The sequence below is a fragment of the Passer montanus genome, unplaced genomic scaffold (assembly GCF_014805655.1).
Source record: "Passer montanus isolate IOZ18808 unplaced genomic scaffold, ASM1480565v1 scaffold29, whole genome shotgun sequence".
Lineage (NCBI taxonomy): Eukaryota > Metazoa > Chordata > Aves > Passeriformes > Passeridae > Passer > Passer montanus.
The window spans coordinates 3104910-3117666 of record NW_024367596.1 but is presented as its reverse complement, the minus strand read 5'-3'; the positions used below and the strand labels follow the sequence as shown (position 1 = coordinate 3117666).

Sequence of the window (12757 nt, the reverse complement as noted above, 5' to 3'; positions counted from 1 at the left end):
CCTCCCTCTTTTTCTCCTATTCTCTCTCACCTTTTTAATAACCCCTGTTCTTTTTGCATTTTGCACAATGAGGGAGGAAATAATTACATGTTTTTCTGCTGACAGTGGGTACTGCTCCTCTTCCAAATGGAAACAGCAACTAATTTCCCTGCTAATATTTCCTTGTGCTAGGTGTCATTCTCCTCGCTGCCAGTCTGTTCTCAAGGAAAAGTTAGGAAATTAAAAGGATGATGTTGTTCCTTTAGATATTTATTTATGAACCGAACATTTTCAGATACTTAAAATCAAGTTGGAGTGGGGATTTTTTTTTGTTTTTTGAGAAAGAACATTCTAGAGCCCTGAAATGAGACACTGAAGAGTGCTGTGGGGGGAGAAAAAATATGTCCACACAAATGGCATTACTAGTGAACTCCTTTACTTCAGTCACACACAGAGCTTTCTACACTGGCAGGTCTCGGACATCCATGCGATCGGTCGGGTTTTATTGGCATCAACACTTAGGGGGGCAGTGGCAGCCACATGCAGGAGCGTCCAGAAAAGCAGCACTTGGGAATCACGTGGGACAGTTCACACAAAGTCTACCACAGGCAAGAATCAAATCCACTGGGCTCAGCTGGCTCCGTTTTCTCTGCTCGAGCAGTGCACCACAGCTGTGATGCGCCTGCTCTGCCAGGGACAGGTGAGATCACAGTGTCCACAGGGCCTTCTTCAGCTCTAGAAATGCCCACCAAGCTTTTGCCATTTGCATTTTCCAGAGCTGCACACAATCTGCTCCTGGCTCATTGATCAAGTCAGTCTTTGGACTGTAAAAAAATTACAAATAATGGATTTGCAGTTTTCTGCTTTACAACTCACTAGAACAAGAAACAATTGTTGACATGTACACAACTTTATTTTAAGGACACAGCAATCACAATGACAGAAACAGAACCATTACTTTAATACTGTAAGCTTTCCTCTGGGAACTGACTTGCACACAGTTAGATCCAAAAGCGTTTTGAAACAGTGTCTTGGGGGAAAACACAGCAAACCTTAAATATATTAACTTCAAACTTTATGTGCTTATCTCCTCCTTCTGGTAGCTGGTGGCAGTTAAAGCTTTTCAAAGTCGTGGCCACTGGAATTCATTGCCTCGGGGTGCATTACCCTTCCCATGAACAACACGGTGCCTGTGGGGAAAGGGAGAGGAGGGAAAGGTGTCAGAAGCAGGAGAAGCTGAGGATTTCAGATGATGAATACCAACAATAAGCCCTAGGGCTGTGCTGTGTGATTGTTACAGGAACAAATGTCTCAGGACGTGGTACAGGAAAAGGCTCAGGAGCCCTGTGAGAAGACAGCAACCAAACCTGAGCACCTGGGCTTGTCTGGAGAGGAAGGACAACCAACAGCAGTTTTTCAAGATTTCCAACCCCAGATTTCTGCATTAGTAACAGGCTTTGAGGCTGTAGCTACAGTTGTTGGCAGCTCCTCTCTCTACATGCAACAAGGGTTCTGCAATTTTAAGAACTGCCCCAAAGCGACCAAGTCCCACTCTGTCCTGATTTGAGCTTTTCTTTTTGGGGAGATTTCTGGATATTGAGTAGCAATAAAGGCCAGACACCCTTCTCCACATACATTTTCCGTCTAATGTGTCTACAACAGTAATAATATTGAATTTTATTATGGTTAAAAATCCCCTAAGAGTTGGTATCCTGCCTTGCTGGCCTGTTTTCAGCTGGGATGGAGTTTGTGGGAATGAAGTTCCACAAGTGACTCTCCCTAAGCAGATCCATAAAAACCCTGTGGGTGCACAGCAATGTTTTATCACCCAGTCACATCCACATCATTACAGCAAATTACAAATACCAGACTCAGGAATTACTTAATCCTTGCCCCTTTTGCTGGTGAGTGCTGCTCTCATCCCTCACCTGCCACTGGAGAGCACAACAGAATTATTCCCAGCTGTAATGTCCCTCCATTATGCAAATCATTTGGTACTGGGAACACATTTCACTGGGCTGACTGCAGCCAAGCTCTCAGGGAGTGCAATGATTATGGATACCCAGAGCAGTAACACTCTGTTCTCACAACAGAAATGGTGAATTTTTCTTTTCTGCGAGTGTTTTTCAGGGTTATGTCAGATGTTGGTGTTTTATCTGGAGAAAGATTCAGGCCCATGGAAAAGGTGAGTCTTTCAATATTGGGTATGTGAAAACAAACTAAGGGAAATCCACAATACAAGCCCAGTCCATTGGTCAAAACTTGCAATTTTCCTTTGACTGCTTGAGGACGTGCTGTGAAAAACTCAGATAAGTCTGCAACATTCTCACCTGTTCTTCTATTTCTGACCAAAAAGAAGAAGGGATGGTCCACGATGACCTGGGGATAGAGCACTGCCATTCTGCTGATGGCAATCATTCCTGGAGGAAACAGAACACAGGCAACTTGTCAAACAGCTCTGCCCCTTCTCCTGCTCTTCACTTTGTGCAGCCCCTGAAGCCCCACACTCAACACCAAAAACAGCAGGAAAATATTCACTGAAAAGGAAAGAGACCTGCAGAGTAATTGCCTATTCTGGCTTTAAGGATGATTAACAATGCAGAGTGCTGCAATTTCCCAGGCTGAGGGAGCAGCATATAAATTTTAAGAGGCAGAACCTTCAGAGGAGTTGTGAGTCCTGCTCACTCTCAGGGGGAAGTGCACTGCATCAACCAGCTCTGCTCACCTGTTTCACACAGTGCAGAGGGAAAGGGAGCCCTCAATAACCAGGGAAATTGCAAAAATTAAATGGGCTGATCCTGCAGCTTTTGGCTGGTACTTTTAAATATTGCAGAGCTGAAGGTAAAATTAGCTGTGAATCAGGCAGAATTTGGCCGTTATTTTTATTTGGAGGTGCATGGATTTCTCCAGGATATTGTTTCTAATTCCTAGTGTTTCATTTACTTCTAAATTTTCACTCTACTGTTCATAAAGACTGCAGCATGTCCACAGAGACAGCCGGGCACAATTCAACCCAGACCTGGCAAGCAATTCTTGCTTTCCTCAAAGATTGGCAAAGTAGAGGCAATTAGAAATCACCTAATGACACATATGGGCAACAAATGTAACTTATTTTCATGTGACAATCTGTAAACCAAGCACCAGCCCCCAGCACTGACAGGGGACAGCTCTGGTTGTGCATTCAGCACTTCCCACCTTGTTTTTCTGGACATGAGTTTATTAAAATGCAGCTGCCACAACCACCCTCATCTCCTTCTAACTCTGCTGGATCAAATGCCTCTGACCATCTCAATTAGCAGGTGAAAAATGATGAATGCTCAAGTTTCATGAAGGAAACATAAATTGCAGACTGTACTCTCCTGACAATCAGAAAATAGAGATTTTTCACAGGATGCTCAAAACTCTTAGTAAAACATGTTACAAAAATGCCAACACTTCTGATTTTCAGAATTCTCTTCTGCAAGCAGCACACTTGCTCTGCTGTGTCTCCATGCTGCTATTCAGCTTTCCTGGCTGTACAGCAAATCAGTTGTAAAAAATTAATTAGCACAGAATACCCAGACATTTGATTTAATTCTGCTTTTCAGTCAGGTACCTGAGGCAGCAGCAGCTTCTGATCCTTCCTCATTAACTTCTAGAAATGCCTTGTGAAATGCCTTTGCAAGGTAAAGTTCCTTGTTATCTGCAGAGGAAAGGGGAACATATTTCAAGAGGCTCAACAGTAAGATGGAAGCATTTAAAGAACCCACCCCAAACACTGCCAAAACCCCAACACCATTATCCACCTTCTGCAGCAGGCAGGGAAGGAGAAGAACTTTATTGCATTAAAACACCTTCTGCCAATACCCATTAACACCACTGTTTACCTCACTCAGATTTGTAGTGCTCTCCTATACCATGGATATTAACACAGCTCAGGACTGCCCAGAGCCCAGTACAGTATATATATAGAGAGGGTAAAAACAGCCCTTGGACACAAGATTTTAAATACAATTAGTGGGAAAAAAAGATCATGGCATTATAGGCATTAAAAATTTCATTTCTGCACAGGCTTTCTCCAGGAAAAATGAGGTATTTTCTTTCTTCTATTATATTTACAAGAAGCTGAAGAGGAACATTTACTGCAAGAACCACCACAGAGCTAGTTTTTTTTAATCTTGTTTCAGTTCCATCCTTCTCTGTCAATATTTTAATTTGAGTCCCAGCCTGCTGAAGCCAGGGAATGTCTCACAGGTTTTTGTGGGATGCTGAAGGATCAGCTCCATTGGAATACTCAGTAGCTGTAATAGCACAGCAAGCCAAAGGCAGGAGGAGCAGCAGCTGGGAAAGTCTTTCCCCAGCAGAGCTCATTTGCTGCTCTGTACACTCAGCACTGAATTAAACCTCCCAGTTCAGCTGCTGCACTTCAATCACACCAACAAAAGCCCCAAATCATCCCCTCAGGGACTGTGTGCAGTAAAACACAGACCAGGCTGCCAAAACTGGTACCAGGTCTAGGCTTCAGTCCCAAGCCTTCAGCAAGGCTGCCCTGAGAGCTGGGACTGAGCTTCCACCCTGTTCCTTTAGAACATGGCACGTGCAGCACCCACCTGTCTTTAACATTAAATAAAAATCTTAAATCCAAACACATTTTTATGTTCAATAAAACATAATAAGTGGGGAATCACCCACTTAGCCTAATCATGTATTTTAATCACTTCTTTCTTACTGCAGTACTGAACCCTGATCCTGTGCCCTGTAATACGCACAAAAATATTCCCCATTTTTTGCTCCCAGTGCTTTATTTTGCATAGTTTGGTGGTGCTTATGGAAGTCCAAGGTGTATTCCTGATGAGAAATAGCACCTCAGAAGATTGGTCTGCACCTGAGAGCCCCTAATTCTGAGAGCACAAACACTGCTACCATTTGCCATCAGGTATAAAAGGTTGCTACTTGTGAAAGGTTTTGGGATTTGAGTATTAAAACCAACATTTTAAGTTGACAGGAACACAGAAAGTGCCACTGATCCAGTACACCCAGTCAGCCCAGCCCACTGCACCAGCTATGGAATTGCTGCTCCACAAGAAGGTACAAAAGCCCTGAAAATGAAAACTGCAGCACACTTACAAATGAAAATATCCTCTCAGCAGCATGTGCCTTATACCCTAACCCAAGTTTCTATACAGAGAGTGCCTTTCTTCAGTGCTGTATAAAGAGTTCTGATTGCTCTGGAGCAATTTCATTTTTTCAGTCCTGCCAATCTCAAGGAACATCCAGCAAAGATCCCCGTGGTTAAGTTTTCCATGAGAGAAGCACTTTCTATTTGTTTTCCATTTGTTGCCTTTCACTTCATTGGACATCTCTGTCCTTGGATGATGAAAAGAGCAATTCCACATCCCAAATTACCTTCTCTAGATTCTTCTCTTTATATTGCTACTATCACATCCTTCTCATTCATCTCTCCCTGCAGTGAATGAATCTATTTTCCTGTGAAAGCATAATGTTGTCCCTGAGAGTTCAGGCAGCCTTTCCCTTGCTCCAGGCTGGGACTGTCCCATCCCTGCTCCATCTGGATAATCCATGTGGATTATCCACATTCCCTCATGGCTTTCACAGGGGACAAGGTGGGGCTCTCCTGAGCATCTCCCATCACTTCATTTCTCTCCAGGAGCTCCTCTGAAAAGTGCATTTCCATAAGAAAACCTGGATTTCCTGGCTTGGTTGTGAACATCTCAGGGAAGCCCCCTGGGGATCTGGTGCCAAAGTTTCAGCTCGGTGCAGGAAGGCTGACCCCTGGGGAGTGGGAGGGAGCTGGAGCTGCCCCCTGATGAGCACGACTCTGCTGGCACCACACTCCATTTGTCACTATCTCCATATGTCTGCAAACTCCCACTCAGCTGCCAACTGGCTGCTCTGCAAATCTCATTTTTAAAAAATACCATGTGGGTTTATTGGCTCTTCTTGCTTAGGCTGTCCCAGAAAAATGATATGGATGTCAGTCAAGACTTCCAAGAGTTATTTACTGGACTGATGCTCTTCTAACTACTTCATATTGTGAAGGAAGTCACTGAGATCCCTTCATTGCTCACCCAGGTCACCTTGCATTAAAAGCAGCTGCTTTTAAGGCTCTATAAAACAGCCAGAAATATTATAACCATTTGAAAGAGAAGGGGAGTTTTAGCACTGAAATTAGTTCAATGCTAAGTCTTCAGTGGTGTTCAAACACTCAAGCAGCAAATTTATGTGATGTGATAAAGTCACAATGGCAACATCTCAAACAGCAGAGGTTGTTTCAAGATTATTTTGGACACCTGATGGAATCAGACGCAAGTAAATACTGTCAAAGTCTTTTCTGAAAGTGAGAGTCAGAAAGCAGGGGAGCTGACAGCCCAGCAGGAATGTCCTCCTACTCACCTGTGGCAATTGTCAAAGAACCTGATTTCTGCCAGGGAGTAACATTTGCAAAGTGCACCTGCATTAACGCTTCCCTTTGGCTGCTCAGAGCCCAGACATTCCAGAGGCTAAAGCTGCTCCTCCTGGGTCTATTTTGCAGTTTGAGGGGAAACAGCAAAAAAAATTCTGAATATTGAATAATAATCCTGCAATGTGGTTTATATCCACTAAAGCCACAGAGAATTTTGTTGAGCTCACCAATCTGCCTGCAGCTGATGACAGGATTTGGGTTGCTGCTGAAATTGCAGGAGACTTTTCCTGGCAGCAATGCCAGAGCAACAGGACAGCAGGAGGAGAGGATTTGTAAATGCAACAAAATTTCTCAAAAATCTCTTTAGATTTAAGTTGATTTATTTAAGTTGATTTATAGCTTCCTAAATTAAGTGTCCAGTTAAAGATTTTGTTGAAATATCTGCATTTAAGGCCTCATGAAGTGCCAGATTTTCCAGAGGGGTGACCCTGAGATGCACATAAACTTCTAACTTCCATTTCCTGATCTCCCATTCAGGTGTCTGTAAAAGTCAGCTTTCAACAATTTGATTTCATTACTTATTTCCCCTTCCTCTATCCATATTTTAAATGATGAAAATTTGAAAGAAGGCAAGTATTTTGTACTTTAATTACTTAAAACTTCATTTAGACAGCATCATCTGTGGGGTTTTCATTAAAGACATTACTTCAAAACCATTTTTTCATTCTTAATTTACAAATAACACTTTCATACCCAGGTGGAGCAACCTATTTTCAGTGAAAAGCAGAAAAGCTACACTAACACTCATGAATTTTCTCTACAAACTGCTCTATACTTAAATAACAAGTAAATCTTTAAATGGCAGAGGAGTTAATTCAGTCAGGCAGAACGTGGTGTTTTGATTTTGTATGGTACAATTGTCAGAAATACAAAACTTTAAATAAATCATTAGTCACGTGGATTAAGACACAAGCACGTGATTCTTGCTGCCAACCTCTTGATAAAGTAGATGTCCCTGATATATAAATGAATTTTACATGGAACTAAATAAAAGCCAGGTGCTGCCTTTGTGGTTCCCTGTGCATTTTCCATTCTCCTTGGAGCTTTTTCTCAAGTAAATAATTTCCTATAAATAGACCAGAATTTAGAGGGAAGCTGACTTTTCTTTGAGCTGGCAGAGAAATTGAAGGTGTTTTTCTTCAGAAAAATGCTGTTTCTTTGAAGAAGGGGTTTTTCATTTATTTCAACCCTTTTCATATTAGCTAAAGCCAGTTTTTCCTCAGTTTCACTGGAAAAGTGAAGGTGGCAAACCAGTGGAATAAGCTACATGACAGACTATAAAGAATATTTCAAACTTGGCAGAAATGAAAGGCCATGAACATGACAAACATTCCCCTGGGAATGAGGAAGGTTTGCATTATTGCCAGTGCTTTGACCAAGGCACAGAGGTGTGACTGTCCCAGGGTCAGACTGTGGAGAGCAGGGATTTGCCACCAGCCAAGGACCTGCTGGATGGCTGGGGAGTAACACATGGAGCCGAAAAAACCCCAAAATCACACAGGTGCCACCTCAGTACAGAGCAGCTGTGGCTGCCCCTGGATCCCTGGCAGTGCCCAAGGCCAGGCTGGACGGGGCTGGGAGCAGCCTGGCACAGTGGGAGCTGTCCCTGCCATGGCAGGGGTGCAATGAAATGTTCTTTAAGGTCTCTTCCAACCCAAACCATGCTGTGACTCCATGAACAGCTTCAGGAGGTATTAAAAGCATAAATATCTCACTTCCACGTGGATTTTTAAAGGTATTGGGTATTTCATCTTCTGTCAAATGCAGGTGATATTTGTGACTAAATTGCTTTTCTCTCCAAACTCTTCCTTCCTGTGCTGCTTGCAGGTATCTGGGGAGAGGAATTAACTGTGCAACAGCTCAGTGCTCCTCATGCTGGGACAAAGAGCACTGGAGACACAGAGTGACCCCCCTGGGGTGTGAATCCCACCTGCCACCCAGGCACTGCAGCCATGCACTGCTCCAGTCTGCATCTGCCTCTTGCAGGGGATCTTTGTCTCCATCTCTGATGAGACCCAGTTCTGAAACACTCAGAGTGAACTTTCCCAGGTGAAAAATGCATTTCCTCATCTACCTTGAGAGACAAGACAAGAAGTTCTTACCAGACATGGCAGTGAGGTCAGCACTGCTGCTGAACAGCTCTGTAATTCCCAGACCTCTCCAGACATCCTTCAGATCAATTTCCTGTTCTACTGTGAACCTGGAGAATGGAAGAGAACATTACAAAAAGCCAGATGTAAGCACTACTTACTGTTATTAGAAGATTAAATTTTCTAGGTGAAAACACCAAGATAAATAATGCAAAGTAGGAGATCCAGTGCTAGTGACACCTTCCAAAAAATGCTTATAAACAAATGAGTTTACTCACAGCTGGATTTTTCCTAATACAGAAGCAATCAAAAATATGCTAATGGTATGTGCAGCCCCCTGCCCATAAAACTGCAGAGCAAAATTATGCAGCAGCTAATGGAAATGCTTACTTTTTACACAAGAGGTTTTCTCTAAAACCTGAATTTAATTGTGCAGATACCAGAACAGAATATTAAATGAGGCAAAGGACAGCAGAACTTCCCAGAGAGCTGCTGGCAAAGGAGGAGTAAGATACATGCTCCATTTTCACTTTGATAATATAAGAAAGAACAGCTATGAATATGAATATAAAGCACTGCTGATTCAGCTTCTAATTAGTGTGGTGGCACAACTGTAATTGGGTTTTGATTGTGAGTAAAGAGGAGGGAAAACAAATAGTTGTTAGTGTAAATGCACTGAGGGTAACCTGGCAAAAGCTGGATTAGTGTGCTGGAAGGACAAACTGAGATCTGTCCTGAGGGCAACATTTTGGGCAACCTGGGACAGTGGAAAACAAGCAAAAGCTTGTTCCATTTACAAGCTGATTTTCAAACATTGTAAAAGTGTCAGTAGAACAAAAAAGAAAAGACCTTTATGCATGGCCAGACTGAGACTGGACAGCTGGAGAAACACAGAAACGTGGCAGAAAAACATTAGTAATGGCAGCCCCGAGCAGAAAATACCAGATGTGTAGAGGCTGACACGGGAGAGTGACTAAAATCCTTGTGAGGGGTGAGTTCTGGGTGCTCTGGAGACTGAGCAATGAATTATTTGTGATTTACAACGTGCTGGCTGGAGCTGCCCAGCACAAAGCATGGTCTGTGGGAGGCTGCTCTGGTTTGTTCTGGTTTCTGCAGCCACTGAGTCAGACCCAGCCACAGCTCAGTCCTTGGTGATGGGGCACAGAAGTGCTAGAACCAAATAAATGTGCTTGTGGGCAATCTCCTTCTTTGGGACTGAACTCCCCAGCTCCATGGAAGAACAACGTGTTCTTTTCTAGGGAAAGTCTGGCCCAGAGCTGTGGGCAGGGCACAGCTGATGGAGAGATGAGATGTCCAACACCTTGGCATGCACCAGCCTTGGCAGCTTGAAAAAGAATCATCTGGACATCAAACAGAACTGGCTAACAGTCAAGTGGATCTTCCTCACTTACACAAACCTGAAAAATATCCAGTACATAATCTACTTTCATAATGAACTTAGAAATGCCACTAGAAGCCAAAAATCTGGGGTGGAATGGATATCATCCAGAATTATCATTATTCAGAGAATGATTTTAGGGCTTAAAATAGGATCTGGAGATAGCTCAGCACTGATAAATCACTGGTGGCACCAGGAGTGTCCATGCACTCTGTCCAGACCAACTCCAGGGCATGCATGGAACGAAACCACAGGAAATGATTCTTGTGGTTTTACTGCCTTGCAAGTTCTCAAAAGAATCAGAAGAGACCAACAAAACTTGCAAGTACTGAAGAAGCTTCTCATGGTGTTCTGGCAGATTCTGCATCAGTTACTGTGGTAACAACTCTACAAGTTGCTCATTCAATCAAATTTCCCTGACCTTTAGGCTCCAAAAGTAAAACACTTCCACTCTCATAACACTCTTGTAAAACATGTCCACAACAACTTTAGAGGCTTTGGTAAAAACCTTAAAAAAGATGAGTTGAGATTTGATTCCCAGTGCAAGAGTTAGTCCAGTCCAGAGGTCCTCTCTGTGCACGTTAAAGAATTCCACACAAAATAAACTCAAAAATATTTCCTTCTATACTATATTTACATTAAAACATTCTGAAAATCACTTCCAACTGCACCTACTTTACAGAGAATACAAATGATTGTTAAAAATACACGTTATGAGAGTTTCAGTGCTGTTTCCCTTTGTGGTTTTTATTTCACCCCAACATTAAATGCATCAGGGTTTCAACTCTATTTAGGTAGGAACCAGCAGCATCAAATTTATAAGGAATATCAGGATAAGAAAGCAGCAAGTACAGTCTGCATGGAAAGCAAACTTTGAGGTGAAAAATAAGAACAATAACTGCAAAAAAGCATCTTTTTCCAAGTGCAGAGTAAGAATAAGACAGAAATGGAAATGAGGTGGGTTTAAGTCTCTGGACCATTAGACAGCAAAGACCCATCTGCTCAGAGATGCAACTGACCCAGAAAGCAGCTGTGGCACAGGATGCTGCTGCTCACTGAGCAAGAGGAAGCCTTGGGAGAGGTTCAGGGAAAAGATAAACCTGGAAAGGCTCACTGAGCATGGATCTGAGGAAAGGGAAAGCAAACAGATGGGTTATAATGCAAGGAATGCCTGGGGGAAGGACAGCAGAGCCACTGGAGATGGAGGCTCCATCCCTGCCTGGAAGCTCTGGAAAGGCAAATCCTGAGCAGCTGGAAGAGTGAGGGGCTGCCCAGCATCTACAGAGGTGAGCTCCTGCTTTTTGTGACCAACAAAACAGACCAAAAACACCACATCAGCTGTACAAATATCAAATGATCCCTTCAGGAAAACAAACCTCATTACTTCCCTTCCTGGAGTTTTGTCTTGTGCTAAAACCCCACTCCAAAGAGACCTCCCCTCTTTGCTCACATGCTCTGAAAAGCAGGGAGAGTTACAGATCAATTATTAATGAGATTTCCAATCTTTCAGCTGACATCAGGACCAGCCTTTTCTCAAAAGCAACAGGGCAGCTTCCACAGGCTGAAATTTAATTTCAGGCTCTGCAGTTCAACATAAACATGCAGCAGGAGTTACCCCTCAGTCAGATTTGGATTTCTGTGCACTCCTCACAGACAGTGAGGATGATATTCAAAATCAAAGCTGACAACCCAGAGCACAGAACTGACACTCCAGCTCATTTCCCAGACTCTGGCAATGCTGAGCTCCACCATACACTGACACTTGGTTATTTGCACTGTTTGTTGCATATCATGAACCAGATGGTCATTTTTTATTTCCTCCACCATCTCTTAGGTGCTCCTGATGCTAAAAATACTCTGAAAATACTGATTTAAATACTTCAGTATCAAAAATCATGGAACAGTAGCAACTGAGAGCTTTAAAAACCACAAAGGGAAATCGAAGAAACAGACACTGAAGAGAAGATTAAGTAGAGAAACCAGCAAGTCTCTGGAGATTTCAGCAGAGAATCAGGACATTTTTATGAAATTTAAAACTTGCACAAGCATTAGAATAAAATGATGCATTTATGTCACTGACATTCTGTAGTTAAGCATTAACATTCTATATCAGGCCATCTTTCTTCTATTTTACAGCCTTTTAAGAAAGAGAAAAAGATGTGTTCATCCTCTACAGTGTCATGCAACCCTGAATTTTCTGTGATTTTTAGGTGCTTAAGAGCCAAGGAGGATGAAGGTATAAGGTCTACTCATGCAGGAGAAGGGAACTGCAGCCTGGAGTGATTCATCCCAAACGCCATCATTTCAAAAATTCCTGAGGGTTCTGAGTGAGCCAAAGCAAGACAGCTCCAGGTTTTCAGATTGGTTCTATGGGAGCAATCCTGCAGGACAGGCAGAGGAATGGCTGCAGTGCCTGACATCAATATTCCTGCTGGTGATGCCTTGTGCAGGCTGCCCTAGAGCAGAGGCTGGCCAGAGTTCCAGAATAAAGGAGGGATTGATTCAAGGATCTCCTCCATGGATGCACCTTGGGCAGCACCAGAGCCCAGCCAGGGCTGCACCCAGGATGAACCCAAATGGCCCCAAAATGCACGAGCGCTGCCGGGGTCTCTCCCTGGGCTCAGCTCTGCTCCATGTGCACATTGCAGTTCAGTGTCCAATCCCACTGCAGCCCCTGCAGTCCCACCCTGCTTGTTTTTCTCTCTGCAGCCCACGGGCTTTGTGCTCCTGGGCTGAGATTGGGATCATTTGTCCTTGGTGCCCAGCTGGAGCAGGAATTGTTTTGTGTCTCTGCTCTGTGCAGAGAGCTCCCCATGCCCTGATGTG

At 43.3% G+C, this 12757-nt stretch overlaps 1 protein-coding gene across 3 annotated transcripts in view; it reads right to left on the bottom strand.

Annotated features, from left to right (window-relative positions):
* Positions 1-318: 318 nt before the first annotated feature.
* SERPINI1 (serpin family I member 1) overlaps positions 319-12757 on the bottom strand; it is a 44552-nt gene continuing 32113 nt past the window's right edge. The window contains exons 6-9 of one of the 3 annotated variants that reach the window (XM_039713364.1): positions 8545-8642; positions 3575-3661; positions 2310-2399; positions 319-1169 (exon numbers count right to left, since the gene is read on the bottom strand). In XM_039713364.1, the coding sequence (XP_039569298.1) occupies positions 1093-1169; positions 2310-2399; positions 3575-3661; positions 8545-8642 (352 nt within the window). In that variant the 3' untranslated portion in view covers positions 319-1092. The remainder of the gene's footprint in view (positions 1170-2309; positions 2400-3574; positions 3662-8544; positions 8643-12757) is intronic. The other 2 variants (XM_039713365.1, XM_039713366.1) reach the window with 2 other exon arrangements.